The 18,768-nt window shown below is 53.0% G+C and overlaps 7 protein-coding genes across 7 annotated transcripts; 5 read left to right on the forward strand and 2 right to left on the reverse strand.

Moving 5' to 3' along the window:
• Positions 1 to 392: 392 nt before the first annotated feature.
• Positions 393 to 1,707, forward strand: SVF1 (putative cell survival pathways protein; the record flags this gene model as incomplete). The annotated part of the gene is made up of 4 exons (XM_049386772.1): positions 393 to 415; positions 503 to 718; positions 769 to 1,193; positions 1,241 to 1,707. The coding sequence occupies 4 exons, from the start codon at positions 393 to 395 to the stop codon at positions 1,705 to 1,707; spliced, it is 1,131 nt and encodes a 376-aa protein (XP_049245542.1).
• A 2,866-nt stretch (positions 1,708 to 4,573) lies between these two features.
• J4E84_004165 (uncharacterized protein) lies at positions 4,574 to 6,867 on the forward strand (the record flags this gene model as incomplete). Its single annotated transcript, XM_049386773.1, has 3 exons — positions 4,574 to 4,849; positions 4,896 to 5,162; positions 5,212 to 6,867. The coding sequence occupies 3 exons, from the start codon at positions 4,574 to 4,576 to the stop codon at positions 6,865 to 6,867; spliced, it is 2,199 nt and encodes a 732-aa protein (XP_049245543.1).
• A 521-nt stretch (positions 6,868 to 7,388) lies between these two features.
• J4E84_004166 (uncharacterized protein) lies at positions 7,389 to 9,070 on the forward strand (the record flags this gene model as incomplete). The annotated part of the gene is made up of 4 exons (XM_049386774.1): positions 7,389 to 8,268; positions 8,319 to 8,792; positions 8,851 to 8,973; positions 9,024 to 9,070. 4 exons carry the CDS (start codon positions 7,389 to 7,391, stop codon positions 9,068 to 9,070), a joined length of 1,524 nt encoding a protein of 507 aa, XP_049245544.1.
• A 326-nt stretch (positions 9,071 to 9,396) lies between these two features.
• On the reverse strand, positions 9,397 to 11,030 carry J4E84_004167 (uncharacterized protein; the record flags this gene model as incomplete). Its single annotated transcript, XM_049386775.1, has 2 exons — positions 9,397 to 10,685; positions 10,742 to 11,030. The coding sequence occupies 2 exons, from the start codon at positions 11,028 to 11,030 to the stop codon at positions 9,397 to 9,399; spliced, it is 1,578 nt and encodes a 525-aa protein (XP_049245545.1).
• A 1,045-nt stretch (positions 11,031 to 12,075) lies between these two features.
• Positions 12,076 to 14,301, forward strand: J4E84_004168 (uncharacterized protein; the record flags this gene model as incomplete). Its single annotated transcript, XM_049386776.1, has 3 exons — positions 12,076 to 12,477; positions 12,532 to 13,107; positions 13,159 to 14,301. 3 exons carry the CDS (start codon positions 12,076 to 12,078, stop codon positions 14,299 to 14,301), a joined length of 2,121 nt encoding a protein of 706 aa, XP_049245546.1.
• A 402-nt stretch (positions 14,302 to 14,703) lies between these two features.
• J4E84_004169 (uncharacterized protein) lies at positions 14,704 to 16,206 on the reverse strand (the record flags this gene model as incomplete). Its single annotated transcript, XM_049386777.1, has 5 exons — positions 14,704 to 14,728; positions 14,780 to 15,590; positions 15,649 to 15,811; positions 15,874 to 16,082; positions 16,140 to 16,206. 5 exons carry the CDS (start codon positions 16,204 to 16,206, stop codon positions 14,704 to 14,706), a joined length of 1,275 nt encoding a protein of 424 aa, XP_049245547.1.
• Positions 16,207 to 17,525: 1,319 nt separating this feature from the next.
• Positions 17,526 to 18,285, forward strand: J4E84_004170 (uncharacterized protein; the record flags this gene model as incomplete). Its single annotated transcript, XM_049386778.1, has 4 exons — positions 17,526 to 17,616; positions 17,682 to 18,001; positions 18,056 to 18,104; positions 18,155 to 18,285. The coding sequence occupies 4 exons, from the start codon at positions 17,526 to 17,528 to the stop codon at positions 18,283 to 18,285; spliced, it is 591 nt and encodes a 196-aa protein (XP_049245548.1).
• Positions 18,286 to 18,768: the final 483 nt, after the last annotated feature.

Here is an 18,768-nt window from a genome sequence, read left to right on the forward strand (position 1 = left end):
ATCGGGAAGCTACGGCTAAGCCTCACCCATGCGGCGCCGCCTCAACTCCCATGTCGACAGCGGCTTTGGCATCTTCACCACACACGCCAAAGACTCTGTCCCGTCCCGAGGTCCCTCGGATCCCAACAGCTGCACCCGTGATACCCCCACCGCACCTCCTGCCTCAACGCCCTGCAAGTGTCCCGACCGTCTGCCTGTCCTGACGTCGCCGTCGCTGTACCTACCTGCTCCCGGCCGTGCTCTCGTCAACGGCCTCCCCGAAAATTTCAGATCCAGACCTGTTGAACAGAACCTTTCCAGAGTTTTTTCTGCCCTCCTCCAATCAGAGCCCGTGACCGCCTTTACCTACGCACGCTGTTTGTTTTTGGAAAGTGCGTCCATCTGCCCACAACATGTTCAGCTGGGCCAAGTCAACGTGAGTGCTACCCTCGCCTTCACACGTGCCTGCGCGACCGTGGCGCAGAGTACAGGGCGTGTACAGGACGCGTACTGACAAATGTAGACTAGCCGCGGTTGCCGGCACCCAAGAGCCCGAATACGGCCCCGATGCCATCCAGCCCGTGGGCAAGAAGGGTGGTGAGCCCGCCTACACCGAGCTGGCCAAGAAGGACCTGAAGTGGGTAACGCTCGACTACACCAACGTCGAGACGCAGACCTTCTACCTCTTCACCGATGCCGGACATAAGGGCTTCCTGCAGGTCATCTACAACAACATTGCGTAAGTCAAGTTCGCCAGATACCGCCGATCACAGCACTCACAGCTCGCAGTGGTCTACGAGTAACCGTGCAGTTCAACTGCAAGCTCTTCTACCCCAACAACGAGAAGCCTTTCCTCTGGGCAAGTGACCCCGTCTCAAACTACGGATTCGACGAGGACCAACATTCCTTCTACGCCGATGGCGTCTCGATCGAGCTCTCGGAAGATGGCAGCGCATACACCATCAAGGCGGCGGTGAACGACAACAGCATGGTCAACGTCAAGTTCACCAGGACTGCTCCCGGCTTCATGGGTGGAAAAGACGGCACAACCAACTACGGCACCGACCCCAAGGCGCCGTGGGGCTCCATGCACCACCACTTCTGGCCGCGCTGCAGCGTCGAGGGATCCATCATCACCAAGGAGGGTGAGGTTGACGTCAAGGGCCGCGGCATGTTGAGCCACGCTCTCCAGGGAATGAAGCCCCACCACGCCGGTAAGCATCTTGATACGCCTGTGAATACTCTGAACTAACAGTCATAGCTGCGCGGTGGAACTTTGTCAATTTCCAGTCGCCTTCATACTCCGCCATCCTGATGGAGTTCACCACTCCCGCCTCCTACGCGTCGACCGTCGTCCGAGTCGCCGGAATTGCCACCGACGGCAAGCTACTGTTCGCCAACACCGAAGGCGATGTGAAACACACCGAGACCAAGCAAGACGAGACCGGCTGGCCGGAGCCTACCTCGGCAAGCTACCACTGGGTGGGAAAGACCGAAGATGGCAAGGAGGTCACTGCGGACCTCGCTGGTGCTCTAGGAAAGAACATCGACCGCGTCGATGTCATGGCCGAGGTGCCGGGCTTCATCAAGACCATCGTCGCCAGCGCAGCTGGTACAAAGCCATACATCTACCAGTATGCGCCCAAGATGACCATCAAGGTCAAGGTTGGCGATGAGGTCAAGGAAGAGGAGGGTACATTGTTCACTGAAGCTACATTCATCTCGTAGATATGGTCTCAAACTTGGATATAAGGACCCACGACCCCAGATACATACACTAGTATTAATGCATCAGGGCTAGCACCTGGAAACTAATGAATAACGTTTGTCCCGCATATGACCTCTGAACTGTGAATTGTGAGCTATAATGACTATTACTCTTCGCATTCACCGCCAAACTGTGATGTACTCTACTCTCAATTTCGTTGCCTGTAAGAAGCAAATGACCTAACCCCGCCATTGGACCCCACCTCCCTCCCTTCGTCGACTCATCTTCACATGAACACGCGACCGCGTCTGAACGCGTGACGTTGCGGCCCGTGCACCCGCACCACCAACACAGCCTCGTTGCCCGCTTTGCTCGAGCACAACAACATTAACGCAATATGGTCAACGAAAGGCCTGGGCAGTCAGGCGGCCCATCGCGCCCCGCACCGGCGGGCTGGCCACGGGCATCAGGATCCACAGTCTCGGCATCACCAGCTGCTCCCAGAGGCCTAAGACCTGGACTCGGGCTGGGCAAGGGCTCCGGTGGTCTCGGGAAGGGGAAAGGTTTAGGGAAAGCCAATCTCAAGAGGCATACGTGAGTACCAGTTTGTGCGTAGGGCGATGCAGGAGCTCAATGTTTGCAGGAAGATCCGAAAAGACAACATCTACGGGGTTACGAAAGGTGACATCCGGTAAGTGGTCCCTGGTTACGAAAAAGGAATGACGTAGGCACAGAGCTACTGTCTTGAACTTTGCACTATTTCACTTTGCGCGATCCCACAAACCTACTGACATACATTTAGACGTTTGGCTCGGCGTGGCGGCGTGAAGCGCATTTCCGCAACCATCTACGACGACGTGCGCCTGGCCCTCAGAGAGCGACTAGCAAGGGTCAGTCACTCAGGAACTAGAAGCTGCATGCAATGACTAACAGTTTATCAGATACTGAAAGACTGCTGTGCGATCGTGGACTCCAGTGGACGCAAGACCGTCTCAGTCACCGACATTGTCTTTACCCTTCGACGAGTAAGTTCGATTTTCAGAAGCAGGGTACGAATGCTAATACTTGTGATAGCTCGGTAACCCTATATACGGCTTTGAGCCACACTTCCTCAATAACCGCTGAGTGTACGTTATCACGACTCATCTTGTGCGGCGTCTACGCAAGTGGCGCGCTCTGCTAGGGATGCTCAATGCTGAGCATGGAACGACCGTTTGCGCTTGACAAGCCCAATTGGCGAAGCTCAACCTTGGACCATGCCTAATGATGACGGTGTCTAGGATAGATCCACACGCATGTGTGACGAGTGGCACGGAGACGGATTTTCAGATTCAAGAGGATATGCATTTTCCTTCTTTATTAGCGATGATACCCAATGCCATGCTATATGCCCCACTGCCGTTCCCATGCTGACCATTCACCATTTCTCAATACCCTTTTTAAGTGCGTCCATCGCTTCTTCCCACTCGCCTCCATCTCTGCCCTCGCCCCAGCGTTCCCTGTACCACTGGTCCAATGCGTTCAACAATCTCACTACCTCCCCTCGCATCGCCGCGGCCCCACTCTTATTCCTCTTCCAGGCCTTTTGCACACATTCCATCGTCAGCACCATGGCATGATGCTTTAGAAACCGCTCCAACACCGCCTGCTCCTGCAGACCCGGCAAACCAAACGGATTATGATAGGGCGACTGCTCAAACGTATATCTCCATCTGACAGGCTTGTGTAGTGATCTGAAACACCAAAGGAACCAAGACGCCAGCCGACAGAAGACCAGGAAATGTGATTTGTGTAAATCCGACGGTACGGTGTAGATGTTCCCAAAAGGCTGACATGCTTTCCAATGATCCTGCATATATCCGTCGATCAGCCAGCCTTTGGGCGGATACGTGAAAGAGGTCTTTACACTAGGCAGAACGTTGATTTCCAAATGTCGGTTCCGAGACAAAAGAAGAGCGCGGTGTTGCTTTGGCAGTTCATCGATCCATCTCATGACAGGATGGAAATCCAGATTCCGGACTGCGAAGCTGAAGGTCGTGCCGGTGTAGTAGTCGTATGCTGCTTCGATCCTGATGGCGCGGCAGATGTGCAGCAGGGGAGGTAGGCGTCGTTGTCCGCGTTTGAGAATTGCGGCCCAGTTATCGGAGATGTGGTGCGTTGAGGGGAGAACGAAGGTGTATATCAGACTGCGTAGCTCGGATGGAAGATCTGATAACAGGCATGGCTTTGAAGCGTCTTTAGCTTTGATGGCATATAAATCGCGGTTATAGGTGATCTGGTCTCTGGCTTGTGGAGTAAGGAGGGATGGTCGTTTGAGAGCTTTCTTTGGCGTTGACGGAGCCTTTTCAAGTGCTTTCGTGGTCGTTGAGATTCTGGTCTTTTTTAGAGACGGTATTATCGACTCGTCGATGATGTGGGTCGTCTTCGAAGCCTTAGGGCTGGCCTTGGATGTAGAGGAGGATGTAGCGCGTGCATATGAAGGAGGTGCCATATCTGCAACGAAGTACTGGCGCGCTATTGAACCAAGAAGAAGTTGTACTTTGAGATCTCCATGGAAAGAGCACTTCACGCGACTGTGCCGCTCGACCTCGGGAGTATCGTGCAACCTCACTAGCACCAAATCTTTCGCTTATGCTGACATGTGTTGATTCGTATATCTCAAGAAGTTACAAAGGCTCCTATTGTCAGCGTATTGTTGATGCATACTGCCTGCTTGAAGCTTGGAGGTCGATGCGTGGCGATGCCTGTATCAGGCAAGCCACGTGACACCGTGAAAGTGGGGCTCATCATCCATCGCGCTTCCCCGTACTGCTCATGTTTCCATCGTGCATCACTCACCAACATCGCCACAAATTACAATTCGAATGCGCAACTTAGCGTGCAATCATGGCGGATGACATGGATGTTTCGACGTCATCGCCACGCGGAACGAAAAGAAAAGGCGATGACAGTCTACCACTTCCCGCGCCGCGCCGAATCAAGGCACTATCGCAAGATGTCGTCAACAAAATCGCGGCCGGAGAAATCATTGTCGCGCCAGTGCACGCGCTGAAAGAGCTGATTGAGAATGCTGTTGATGCAGGGTCGACTGCATTGGAGGTCCTAGTCAAAGACGGCGGCCTCAAGTTGCTCCAGATCACCGACAATGGTCACGGCATCGACGTATGTCTTGATCTTTTCAGAGTCATCACATGCTGACTTCCCTCAGAAAGAAGACCTGCCAATCTTATGTGAACGTTTTACTACTTCCAAACTCAAGGCATTCGAGGACCTGACTTCCATTGGCACGTACGGCTTTCGTGGTGAGGCGCTGGCGAGTATCAGTCACATTGCTCATCTCAAAGTTACTACGAGGACAAAGGAGTCGAGCTGCGCGTGGGAAGCGCATTTTGCGGATGGTAAACTTGCAAGTGCGAAGCCTGGCCAGAGTGCCGAACCAAAGCCTAAGGCCGGCCGACAGGGCACGATCATTACAGTACTTTCGTCCTCTTCCAGCGCCACGGCAATAGCTAATGAGGTGCTAGGTTGAGGATCTCTTCTACAATGTACCTTCCCGGCGGCGAGCTTTCCGTTCCGCTAGCGAAGAGTACGCGAAGATTCTCGAGCTCATCGGACGTTATGCTGTCCACTGCGCAGGCGTTGCCTTCTCCTGCAAGAAGGCAGGCGAAAACAATAGCATAACCGTACCTGCTTCTGCTACCGTCAAGGACCGGATTCGAACGATCCATGGCAATTCTGCTGCGAGCGATTTGGTAGCCCTAAACGTCAAAGACGACCGCTGGGGCTTCAAGTGCGACGGATGGGTCAGTAACGCAAATTATACTGCGAAGAGAACAGTAATGCTACTCTTCATCAACCATCGAGCGGTAGAGTCGCCTGCGATCAAGAAGAGTGTTGAGCAGACTTACGCCACGTTTCTACCGAAAGGAGCTCATCCGTTCTTCTATCTAAGTCTCGAAATCGAGCCACAGCGAGTGGATGTAAACGTGCATCCTACAAAACGCGAGGTTCACTTCCTCAATGAAGATGAGATCATAGCCGTCATATGCGACTCAATACGCGAAAACTTGAGTAAGGTCGATACGAGCAGGACTTTCATGACCCAGTCCTTGCTTTCAAACCCCAAAGTTCCTTTTGCAACGCCCATGAAGCAGATTATACCGTCAACCCCTGCGACAGGGGATGCATCAGACCGTAGCGGCCGAAGAGCGCCGCATACAGCGACCAAGAAGCGAGACGAAACCAACCTTGTCCGTACGGATTCTTCGGCACGCAAGATTACGTCAATGTTGCAGCCGCAAAAGTCCGTCGAAGAGATTGCGAACGACGAAGAAGAGATGGAATATGAGTTCGCGGAAAAGGAACCAATGGCGTGTCGTCTCACGTCCGTTAAAGATCTCCGTGCGGAGGTTCGAGATGCAATGCACAACGAGCTTACTGATATCATTTCGACGCATACGTTTGTGGGTATCGTCGACGAGCAGAAGCGAATAGCGGCTATACAAGGCGGCGTGAAGCTCTTCCTTGTCGATTACGGTATGCTCTGCAACGAATACTTCTACCAGGTCGGTCTAACCGACTTTGCCAACTACGGAAAGATACGCTTTAACCCGCCCTTGTCGCTACATGACTTGCTCAAGGTTGCTGCAGAACAGGAAAAGAAGAATGCAGGCGATGCGGCAGACGAAATAGACTGGGACGAGGTTGTTGAAGTAGTGAAAGGGCAGTTGATCAGCAAGGCAGCACTGCTGAGCGAATACTTCTCCATGGAGATTACACCAGAAGACGAACTCTGCTCTATTCCGCTGCTGATGAAAGACTACACGCCCTCTATGGCCAAGCTCCCCCAATTCCTACTGCGTCTTGGACCGCATGTTAATTGGAATGAGGAGAAAGGATGCTTCCAGACATTGCTGCGCGAGATTGCTTCTTTCTATGTACCTGAAAGTCTGCCTCTGCCGCCCTCAGCACAAGCCGGTGACGATGGTAAAGGCAAGGCTAAGGTCCTTGAGGAAGATCCCGAAATTGCAGCAAGGCGGAAGAAACTCCTGCGAGCGATCGAGTTTACCATCTTCCCTGCTTGCAAGGCTAGGCTCGTGGGCACAAAGGGGTTACTGCAAGGTGGAGTGATGGAGGTCGCGAATCTGAAAGGTCTATACCGAGTATTCGAGCGATGCTGATGGATGAAGAGCACCGAACAGGACAGATGTAGCACCCGCCTGTGCCGAAGCAGTAGCCACACCGGACATTGGCGGGATGAAGCAATGATACAACATAGTGAGCAAGCTGTGCGCTCTGATGCGAAGCGGGGTGGCCATACGAACGCCACAAGAGATACTATTACTAGTCTAAATGCGAGACATGCACAAGTAAGAAAGGCATTCATAATCGATGCGTTGCGACAGTCAATATAAAACTAGTAGCAAATCCAGATAACTCGCCCGCTACCGCGGAGCTAAAGGGAGGAGCTAGGATCTCGCGGCTGCGAACGTCACCACAACGCTTCGATCTAAAACTCGCTAATACGTCATAGATGTCCCTTCCATCGAGCAAAAGCCCCTAGCGAAAAGAATCGCAACAACAAATAAAAGCAATTGGCCGCCATGGATTTCCCAAGGATAGCAAGCTTTTCCAAGGACGACTTGTGGAGGGTAAATTCACTCGAAAGCGCTAGTGCTGTGTCGGTCCTTTCCAACTCGCCATGTCGCAATTAATCAATCGCATCCGCTTACCACGCGCTTTTCGCCCTCCAGCCCAGATCAACGCAGAAGAAGGCACGAATGGACACCCAGAAACGAATCGCGGGAAGACGGCGCCCAAGGAAGCGGAAAATGGCAATGGGAAACAGGAACAGTCTGAGATGCAACCTGTGGGGTTCTGGCATCCCGATCTGCGACAGGTGCGCAACCGCGCATTCGTGAAATGGATCATCACGACGGCATTCTTGATGGCATTCATCCTCTGTGTGCTATCGCTGTACTGGGCTGTGTTCTTCAAGGTCGAAAACAGGCTGAGCCATTTGCTGGTCTATGTCGTGGACATGGATGGAGCGGCGCCTTATGACAACACAGGAAACGCGCCATTTGTTGGACCGACCATCACGCAATTAGTACAACAACAGCTGAGCAGCGGTCAGCCGACACTGGGATGGGGGATCAGGCCTGGTTCAGATTTCAACAACGATCCATTGGAAGTCCGACAGGCTGTCTACAACTGGGATGCCTGGGCTGCTATTGTCATCAACCCCAACGCGAGCGCGCTGTTGTACTCTGCTGTTGCCAACGGAAACACGAGTTACGACCCTCTGGGAGCATGCCAATTGATCTACCAGGACGCAAGAGATGACACGAACTGGTTTGATTTCATGTTCCCCATTATCAGCCAGTTCATGACGCAGGCCCAGAGTATGGTTGGACAGCAATGGGCACAGATGGCTATGCAGAGGGCGAGCGACCCAGCAGTATTATCAAACATTCAGAACGTACCCCAGGCCATCAACCCGGCGATCGGCTTCTCTGAGTTCAACCTGCGGCCTTTCTATCCATACACTGGCATTCCCGCTGTGTCTATCGGACTCATCTGTAAGACGCCTTACAACTCCCACCTTGGCCGTGACTAATCAAATTCGCAGATCTCATCATCATATCCTTTTTCAGCTTTAGCTTCTACATGCCCATCCACATGCAATACCTCAAGCCCGAAAACCACCCACCGCTCAAGTTCCCCCAACTAATCGTGTGGCGCTGGTGCGCCACCATATGTGCCTACTTCATGCTCTCCCTCGCCTACTCCTTCGTGTCCATGGCTTTCCAAATCAACTTCTGGCATACCAACTCCATCACCAGCGAAACGCAGGTTACGAATATGATGGAAGGTAATCCGGTAGCGTATGGAAGCGGCACGTTCGTCGTGTACTGGATGCTCAACTTCTGCGGTATGATTGCGCTGGGGTTAGCATGTGAGAACGTGGCCATGATTGTGGGTATGCCGTGGATGGGATTATTTTTGATCTTCTGGGTCATTAGCAATGTTTCCACTGCGTTTTATGATATCGAGATCGCGCCTGGGTTCTACAGGTGGGGATACGCCTGGCCGCTTCATTCAAGTAAGTCATTTTCGACTCCGCACCTCGGTGATATCAATAGCTAACGTCAAATGCGTAGTTGTCGAAGGAAGTCGATCGATACTGTTCGATCTACATTCCAGAATAGGACTGGACTTCGGTATTCTGCTTGCGTGGGGAGCAGTCAACACGCTGTTCTTCCCCTTCTGTTGTTGGTTTATGAGTAAGTCTCTTCTGCACACCGGGGCTGTTACACATACTGACTTTGAACAGGATGGAAAACACAACACAACATCCATGAATATTGGCCTCTAGACTAAGATGGGAGAGCTTTTGTCGTATCCCAACTACGGCATCTTGAATATTAGTTCGCAGTTGTCACCACATATCATAATGCATATATAATAATACTCATACTCATGTTCGTTTCGTTTTCCAATTTGCACTTTGTTCTCATCTCCCGATTTCAGTGTTGCAGCATGGCAAATGTACAAAGATAATATTGCGGTATAACGAGGGTATCAGGTCTTAATAATCATAGTGGTAGCCGGAACAACTCCACGCTGCTCGTGTGTCGTATAGTATTCGTAATTCATAACTCGTCATGTACTTCCCCGTACACGTGCCACCTCAACTGCAGCATCTGTCATAGGTTCATGGACATCTTCCTTGCTCGGACCGCTTGTAAGAATGCTCCATAGCTCCAGGTCAGATCGTTGGCTCCCCTCATGTAGCCCGTCACGCGGTCGAACTGCTCACTCATGCTTCCGTCAGCATCGACGTGCGTCTTGATGACCTCGAGGAACTGGTCGCCAGTGGTGTGCAAGCGCTCAATGACAGAGTGGAAGAGCGCGTCGGAGTCACCGTAGGTACCAACATCGACGAAGAGGGAAGAAGTTGCAAGAAGGGCTTCAAAGAATGGTAGACCGGTGTTAGAGATGGTTAGGTTGCCGGCGACCGAAATGTGTGCTGCGGTGCGGTAGAGGACCTCAGCGGCTGATGAAGTGCACAAGAACCAGGGATTGCCTCCACGGTTCGAGGTGCCGTATCCGTCGTAAACATCCTCGGGGTATCGACCAAGGCCAGTGCCTTCAAAAGAATCTTCTTCCATGTCGTCACCCTTGTCCTCGTCGGTTGGGCGGCTATTGATTGGGAAACGATCGCGTTGGTCGCGAGTCAGAGCCAGAAGCGACATGAGCATCTCATCAGACCATGGTGGATATACAACATCACTTTCGAAATCCCCTGCAGGTAGAGCGTGGAGCGAGCCAAGGAGCAACCCACAGTCCAATCCGCTGCGCTGGCTGGACAGTGTCTCAACAAGATGGCCTTTCTGGGCATCCCAGAACTTGCCGAGGAAAGCCTCGATGTACCCAGCTTGCTCCTCGTACCAGGCCGCTGCACCCATGTCTCCGAATGTCCTTGCAAGGTCGGTGCCTTCCCTCAAGCTTCTTGCGCTGACCATCAGATTGAAGAAGTGCAAACCCTCAACTTCTTCCCAAAGATCGAAGCTCGACTGGTTCCAGAAGTGACTGACGTACTCCAGGTCGGCCTTTATGACACTACGTGGAGGCATCTCCACGGCATAGTATGGTCGGAAGAAGTCTTCAGCTGACTCTGAGCTCCAAAGCAGAGGATGTGAGGCATTGTATTCTCGTAGATAGTGCATGAGAGTCAACGCGCGCAGAGCCGGGCCATCCCGCTGAGGGCGTCCCCATGAGCCAGTAAACGGTGTTCCGTCTACGTGAAACTTAGGCTCACCAAGCCCAGAGAGATCGTCAAAGGTACCGGAAGGGTTTGAAGTATGCTGGATATCGCTCGAGAGGGAGGTATACGCGTCGAGGATGGTAGAGAGTGCGGAACCGCGAGAAGAAGATGGTTCGTCGGCGTAGACATCTACGAGGGTGTTCATAGTGATCGCAGCATCGCGAACCCCTGTTCGAAGTGTATTAGTAGACGCTCAGTGGTAGGTATAGGTTGGTGCCACTCACATTGGAACCAGTAGTCTGGCTCGTCCCGACTCGGACTCGCAATGACCGTGCCATCCGCTACGCCCTTGCCTTGTATATTACTGCCTCCGGGTGCGACATTTGCCAGGAGTTTGTCCAGAGCTATGCGCTCTTCCTTCTCGATCCACGCATCGAACGTGTCTTGCAGTGGTTGTTGCTGTTTTTGTGTTCGACTGGCGCCAACGAAAGTACTCAGCGGAGGGAGACGCGGTATTGAGAAGGCATAGGCGTGGTGGAGGAAGCCTGCAAGGAGGACTACGCGAGGAAGCATGGCAGCTGACTGTCGGATTGGCTGGGTAGGGCCGATGGACTAGGACACTGGAAGAAGTGTAGTGTAGTTAGCAGTTTATAACTAGCGCACAGCGGAGCAGAAAACAAAATGAGGAAGCAGAATAGAGATCTCGTGGAGTCTAGGTGTTAGTAGTCGATCAAAGAGACACAAGAGCCGCCCATGGCCCCCGAGGCCCCAGGCGTCCACGCTCTGCGCTTCGGCGGTCATTCCTTTCATCGGCCATGATTCTCGATCACGATGATGACGGTAAGTCGCGTGCCAGGACTAGCGGAGTGCGTGGACGAGTAGGAGGCGGTGGACGGGGTCGCACGGGCGGTCAATTGTCTTGTTTGACATGGCGGGTGATGTGTAAAATGCCACGCGAGCCGACGCCAACAACGTCACGCGACCCACTTCCGCGGATCTGGGGTAAGCATGCAAGGCACCTTCTGGCTGGGCGTGCGACACGAAAATATGCCGAGGTCTGCGCATAGTCGCACATGAAATTCGGATTTGTACACAAGAAGTAAATGATGTCGACAAATAATACAGTGTCATTCAATGACTGCTTTGCCCTTTGGTTGACTCGTGGCATGATACTTCTCCTTGTCTAGATCATGCCGAGGTACTACGGACTGCTCATCATCCAAACTAGCTGAAGCGCGTCAGCTCTGGCCCATGTCTGTCGGCCATCGGTTGGGAATCGTAAGAAAACACCATGATATGAAATGGCTATAACCCGTATCGACAACTTGAGATTGATTCCGACGTTCTCCGAGGTCCGGACGTATGAGGGGTCCAGTCGGCTACTTGCATGTAGCCGCAATGCATGTCGGTTGTTCCCGTCACCTCTGAGCTCATCAAAGTATCATCTGTCCATACCAGACACGCGAATTGTGCAAAGACGGTAGAGTTGTTCTCCATCACCGGTTTCTTTCTCTATTCCGCGACTGGAACTTGGCTCCCGGTCGTCCCGACGGTTCTTTGTCTGGAAGTATTGGGGTCTATGACGTTCAATTGACAGCTCCGACACTTCCCATCCAGTATGCTATCACAGCAAGCGCGAGTGTTGCGCAACGTTCGGTCGGCGCGAAAACCTGGCCAACGGATACCTTGTGCTACTTTCTCGGCCTCTTCACGATACAGCAACTACGATGACACCATTCAGAATCTCAAGATCGGATCACACACTCGCGTTATATTCCAAGGATTCACCGGCAAGCAAGCTACTGCAAATGCAAAAGAGTCGATAGCATGGGGCACGAACGTTGTCGGCGGCGTAAAGCCGAATGGTTCAGGCGAGCATCTCGGGCTGCCTGTCCTGCCATCTGTGAGGGCTGCAATGGAACAGCTAAGACCTGATGCAACGGGAATCTATGTCGCAGCACACCAAGCAACCGCTGCAATTGAAGAGGCGATCGAAGCTGAGGTGCCGCTCATCGTAGCAGTCGCGGAGCATATTCCGTTGCATGATATGATGAGGATACATTCCATGCTACAGTCGCAGTCCAAGTCGCGGCTCGTAGGTGCCAACGCTCCAGGAATAATCTCGGCGATTGGAAGATGCAGGATTGGATTTCAACCACTTCCCACATTCTCTCCCGGACACATCGGCATTGTGGCAAAATCTGGGACTCTCTCATACGAAACCGTCGGATCTCTGACAAGAGCTGGTGTTGGGCAAAGTCTTTGTATCGCAGTAGGGGGTGACGTGGTGGCTGGGACCAACTTCGTTGACGCGTTGAAAGTCTTCGAGGGTGATGTAGACACAGAGGCTATTATCATCGTTGGTGAATTAGGTGGTACAACGGAAGAGGAGGCAGCAGATTGGATCAAAGATTACAGAAAGCGCGTTAAGAACCCGAAACCTATCGCTGCTGTCATCGGAGGCTTTGAAGCACCGCCTGGCAAAGTCATGGGTCATGCGGGAGCTTGGGTTGGTCTAGGAGAGGGTAATGCAGCTTCAAAGTACAAAGCGCTGGAGGATGCCGGTGTGACTATGGTAGATCACCCTGCCAAATTTGGCGGTGTGATGAAAGACATTCTTGCCAAGTCAGGTCGCAATGTGAGGAAAATCGTATGTTGAAAGTGACGGGAGACCTAAGAAATAGACACTGACATCGACCAGGAACAATCAGCAGCTCAACAGCGTCGTTCGTATCACACTTCAAGCTTCACACGGCGGCCTATCATTTCCACCAGACCATCGATCCCACTCCAGCAAAGACGTTCTCTCCACCTTACCAAGGACCAGTCTACGAACCTTCTCGCGACATACAAAATTGACCTGACAACACCACCAGAGGGCTCGCCTTCGACACACTACCTAGGCATTTCCCCACACCGCTCAGCACGCAGTCCCTCAATCATAGCATCACCCACCGCAAACCCTGCCAAAATGAACCAACGCGTCCGCCGTTTTCCGTTCGACTACCGTTCAGGTCCCAGTAAAGAAGTCATCCAATCTGCCATCGCACACATGCAACTGGACGCCGCCCCACCAATGGCCAAAGCCCAAACCGTCGAGTTGATCAATAACCTCTGGAAATTGTACAAAGAGAAAGAAGCAATCGATACCCACGTCAAAGTCGCTTTATCCGTCGAAAGCGACGAGATACTCATCTACGAACCGTACTTGTTCTTCGACGACGCAGCCTTCAAATCCGGCAAAAGACAGGCTGATCTCCACGCTCTCCGTGACCAAGAGTCTGTTTTAGCAACAGATCGAGAAGCTGAAGAAGCCGGTATCGTGTACATACCGCTGGGGTCTCCTGAATTTCCGCCGGGGACTAGTCAGGCGGGAACACAGACGCCGCCGTCTTCCACAGCAGAAGAGGGACCGCGTAATCTGATTGGTACTTTGGTGAATGGCGCTGGACTGGCACTAAATACTATTGATACGCTTTCTCTGCGGCTTTCACAGCCGCCTTATTCGACTTCTGCTGCTAATTTCTTGGACACGGGTGGAAAGGCGACGTCCGCCACGATCAAGACGTCCTTCAAACTCATCCTGTCCGACCCCCGGGTGTCTGTAGTGTTTGTAAATATCTTTGGAGGACTGACGTTGTGCGATATGATTGCCGAGGGTATCATCATGGCGTTCAAGGAGATCGGGGTGGAGAAACCAGTGGTCGTCAGACTGAGAGGGACGAACGAAGAGAAAGGGCAAAAGGTACTGGAAGAAGCCAAACTGCCTATCCATGCCTTCGACGACTTTGAAGAGGCGGTCAAGAAAGTGGGAGAACTGGCTAATGCGAGCGGAACAAAGTGAGGACTAGCTTCATAGACACACGGATATATTTACATTGGCAACAGTGAAAATAGGGGGGGATATCAGATTAAAATACTCTACTGTTGACCACCCGGACAACCCAGTCTCCGCATTCACGCAAGAACGAATGTGTTGCCGCTCCCGCCGCTGAGAACAAGTCCCTGAAAAGTTCATTTTTCTTTCCAAAAGGGAGCCAGCCACCGTTTGTCCTTTCGTGCAATAGCGTACAAGCCTCCTCCCTGTACGCCTGTGAAAAAAGCTGAGAGAAAATTTGGGTGGTGGTGGTATCTGCGAACAAATCGAAATGAAGTAAAGCACGTTGGAACTCAAGCGCGGGGGGCGAGCCTCCAAATACCCAAAACATGCGCGAGACCGTAGGGTTCAAGGAAAATGGTGGTGAGCCTATGCAAGGTATTGGAAGGCGGTGCTTAGTATCGTTAGCTGTGCTCAGATTTGAATGTGTGAAGTGGAGATATACCCTATGATTGCCATGACACCCATACCAACAAGTGCTCTCCGTGTGACCTTCTCCTTGGTCAACTTCTGCTCGGTGGTGTAAGCAACCTTTGCAAGTTTGCTCATACGCTCGGCGGCGAGATCTTCCGCCTCCAAAACGTCCTCAATGCCACGCTTTGTCGACTTGGTGACATTGGCTGACGAGTCGCCTTCTAGCCGTTGTGCTTCTGCGACCATGCGCTTGGCCTCCTCGATCATGGCGGTAGGATCTTCTGGCTCGGGAAGCGCAGCATGGCTGTGAGGGACATCGACGGTGACGTTGGTGCTGGTCTTCTCAGTATCGCCATTTGTCTCCACGGTCTGCTCGACTTCAATATGAACTGTGCCCTCCTTGACGTCTGGCTCGGTCTTGAGCTCAGACACTGCCTCCTTCTCCTTCACATCGCCATCGACGGATGATGCGACTGACTCAGAAGGTGTGGTACCGTTCGCAATGATTGCTTGCAGAGCGCTTGATGGGGTGACAGCCTCATCGGCCTTGGTAAGGTCAGGCTTCATCGCGCTTCTTGTGGCTCGCGACTTTCGTGGAGTCGCAAACTTTCGGCTGCTGGGGGTTGCGCCTCGGCTAGGTGATACAGATCGAGCTGAGCGGGCGCGAGTTGTGCGAAGACCGGGTGCGGGGAGAGTTACGGGTGTGGCGTTTGCGACGTCAAACTTTGGGGGCATTTGGATATGCGTGTTTGATTTGTCCTTGTTGCCCTTTTCGATCGGCGCGGGGTCTAGAAGTGCCTCAATCCAATGGCGCATAGAATACTCATCGGACAACGCGAGAGCTAGAGGGACCTTTGTTTAGCGCGAGTTTTCGAGAACAGGTGAAGGTAAGTTACTCACCCTCTTCAGGCGCAATCCATACGCTTCCAGCAACCTCTTCGGCGCCTGCAGAAGGGAATGTCTTTTGGTACTTGCGCTCCAAATCCTCTTCTACGACCGAAGCCCATGGGAATGCAGCCTTGAACATGCCTGTCGCACTAATGTAGCCATCGCTGCTGCGTCGCTGTTTGTCGTGTTAGTCGCATCCTGAGCGAAATCTTGCGGCTTCTTTTTCATAACGCGTACCATCAGAAAGTAAGATTCGGGGAAAGCCGAGGTCTTGTTCAATGTGAAGATGCCGGATCCTGTCAAGTCCTTTGGCAGCGGAACCCTCAGATGCGCGTAATCAAACGTGCCCATGTTCTCCGGCTTGGTCGCATTGGTAAGACCGCTGACGCCGGGCTTTACGCCGAGGTTTGTCTGTCCTAGTCGGCGCCTCTCGATGAGAATCTCAACTGCGCGCATTGGTTAGATGACTGGTCGCAACGACGCGATGCGCAACGTGTACGTACTGGCTGTGGATTCGGTGGGCTCGAGAAGAGGATTCTTCCTCTCGGGCAGGTTGCGGTGGGAGACCATTTTGGAGGTGTTGCCGGTAGGTCTCGAAGTCTGGCCTGATGTGCGCGTAGTAATATAACGCGTGTTGGCGATGAATGGAGCGCGCAGCGCAAAGGTGGTTGCGTGAAGATTTGACGGTTCCGTCCACGTATGACGCGCGCAATCGTCAGTAACAATGTACTGCCGGACCGAGTCGCGCGACGAGTGAAGACAGCTGAGTGTCGAATCGAGACGGGATGGCGACGTGGGCGAGGGCGTGGTGAAAGCGCGCGATCGACGTGATGAAAGGTGGTGCGATGCGACGGAGGCGGACAGGAAGGAGCGATGGGTGCTATCCCTGTGCACTAGCGCTCCCAGAACGAAGACCCCCAGCCACCCCGGACAGCTGCGCGAACGCAAAAGTTTCGCGGCAACCCTTTCTAGTGTATTTGCAATGCTGGTAGTGCTTACCGATTGGCCGTGCCGATATTGTCATGGCATAGCAGGCCCGAAGAAGCGTCGCCTGTCTTTCCACGGGCTCAATGGGGAAAGCGGTCAAAGTCACGCGTTTCCGCTCTTCTCTCGTGACGCGTTGCTGTGGACAGCACCTGGGCATCACCCTTCCACCCCCAAACACGGCGAGCAATGCTCCCACTCGGTCAATGCAGCCTCGATTGATGCAGTTTGGAGAGAATGTCGGCGGCTAGGATGGCTCATTGGATTAGTGATCATTGGTCGCGCGCGGCAATACATCTTCACAACTAATTGAGGCGCCCAAAGTGACGGTATGCTCAATTCGCAAACCAGCTACAAAGACGATTTTTGTTCCACATCGGTTCTTGCCTGGGCATCACCTGGTACCATCCCTTTAGCATTATATCTCCGGGACGGGTTGCATACGCTACTACCGATAGCGCTAACCACGTCACGAAGCTCAAGCTTAAGCTCGAGAGCTTACCGACAAGTTGTCAGTCTGGTAGAAGCTCGCGACGCGACCCTGCAGATACCGGTGGCCTGTTCCAAAAAGAACAAGAGGGGTCTGGTCCATGCTCGACCATGAGACAGTTCACACGTCAAGAATCTTCTCTGCCTGAGGACAGGACCATGGCGGACATGGTCGTGTTGCAGCAAGAGTCTGGACAGCTGCGGCATATCTGAAGGGTCCCGCAAGCACCAGGAACGCAGCCAATCAGACACTCCGACGTGCTGGAGCGGTGAATGTGCCCCGCTAACCGCGAGGCTCAACACGAGGCCGCGCCCCTCATTCCTACAATTGACCCTTTGACTTCTCCACAACATTTCTTTTGTTGCCTTGCCCTAAACACCCACCCTCACCTCCACAGTACGCACCGATACCAGCCATGGCCGACCACGCAGACGACCTCCACGCCGAGCAGACCGAGGGCTTCAAGGTTGGCGAGAAGAAGACGATTGACGAGTACCAGCAGCTGGGTAGGTTCCACAACTTCTCCGGGGAGCTAGTTGCCTGCACACATGGCTAACACGCGCGACGACAGACCAGAACGACGAGTCGCTCCAGAAGTGGAAAGCGTCCCTTGGTCTTGGACAAGGCAAGGACATCTCCGACCCCAACGATCCCCGCCGATGCATCATCCTCTCTCTCGCTCTCGAAGTCGAAGGCCGCGATGATATCGTCATCGACCTGCGCGCACCCGGTGCCGTTGAGGCTCTCGAGAAAAAGCCCTTCTCCATCAAGGAAGGTGCTCGGTTCCGCATGAAGGCACAGTTCAAGGTGCAACACGATATCTTGTCTGGTCTGAAGTACCTCCAGAAGGTCTCACGCATGGGTGTCAGCGAGAAGCTTCAGGAGATGATGGTGAGCATATCCGCCATAGAGGAGCATATGAGCAAGCACTAACGGCCATGACAGGGCTCATATGGTCCCAGCACTGAGGAGAAGCCATACTACGAGAAGAAGTGTATGTACACGCCCATGTTATCTCCCACAACCCACTAATGCCTATTCTAGTCGAACCCGAAACTGCCCCCTCCGGTATGCTCGGCCGTGGCCACTACACCGCCGTCTCCAAATTCGTCGACGATGACAACCACACCCATCTCCAGTTCAAGTGGTCATTCGACATCAAGAAGGACTGGTAGTTTGCGTGCGCATGCGTTTGGCTGAGGGGGTCATTCATGCAGCGATGTAGCGGAAGGTGTCATTTTCTTTCGATTGGAAGCGATGGATATCCAGGGCAGCTTAAGCTCCCACGAAGTAACGAAGCGACGGCCGACCATCTAGATGGACCCAACAAGTCCGGCTGGATGGCGCAAAGGCGAATTGAACAGCAGAAACGTTTCACAATTGGTCACTGCAATGTGTTGTCTTTCATCCTTGGTCTGCGTATGTTTGTTGCTCATCGATATTGTAGAAGCGAAACCACCTGGCAGCTATCGTCTTCGCCTTGACCGTACGACCTGCCCACGCTCGGTCGCCGCTTCCAGATCCGATTTTCCGAGCCGAGATACTCAGGATGGAGATGTCCTGTTCCCATGGATCTGTCATGCGTGCTTCCGCGGAGGGCTCTTGGGCATCATTCTCCATGTCTGTGTCGTCACTATCGGGCTCCTCCTGACGCTCGC

The sequence above is a fragment of the Alternaria hordeiaustralica genome (genome assembly GCF_023758085.1).
Source record: "Alternaria hordeiaustralica strain BMP 2776 chromosome Unknown scaffold_6, whole genome shotgun sequence".
Lineage (NCBI taxonomy): Eukaryota > Fungi > Ascomycota > Dothideomycetes > Pleosporales > Pleosporaceae > Alternaria > Alternaria hordeiaustralica.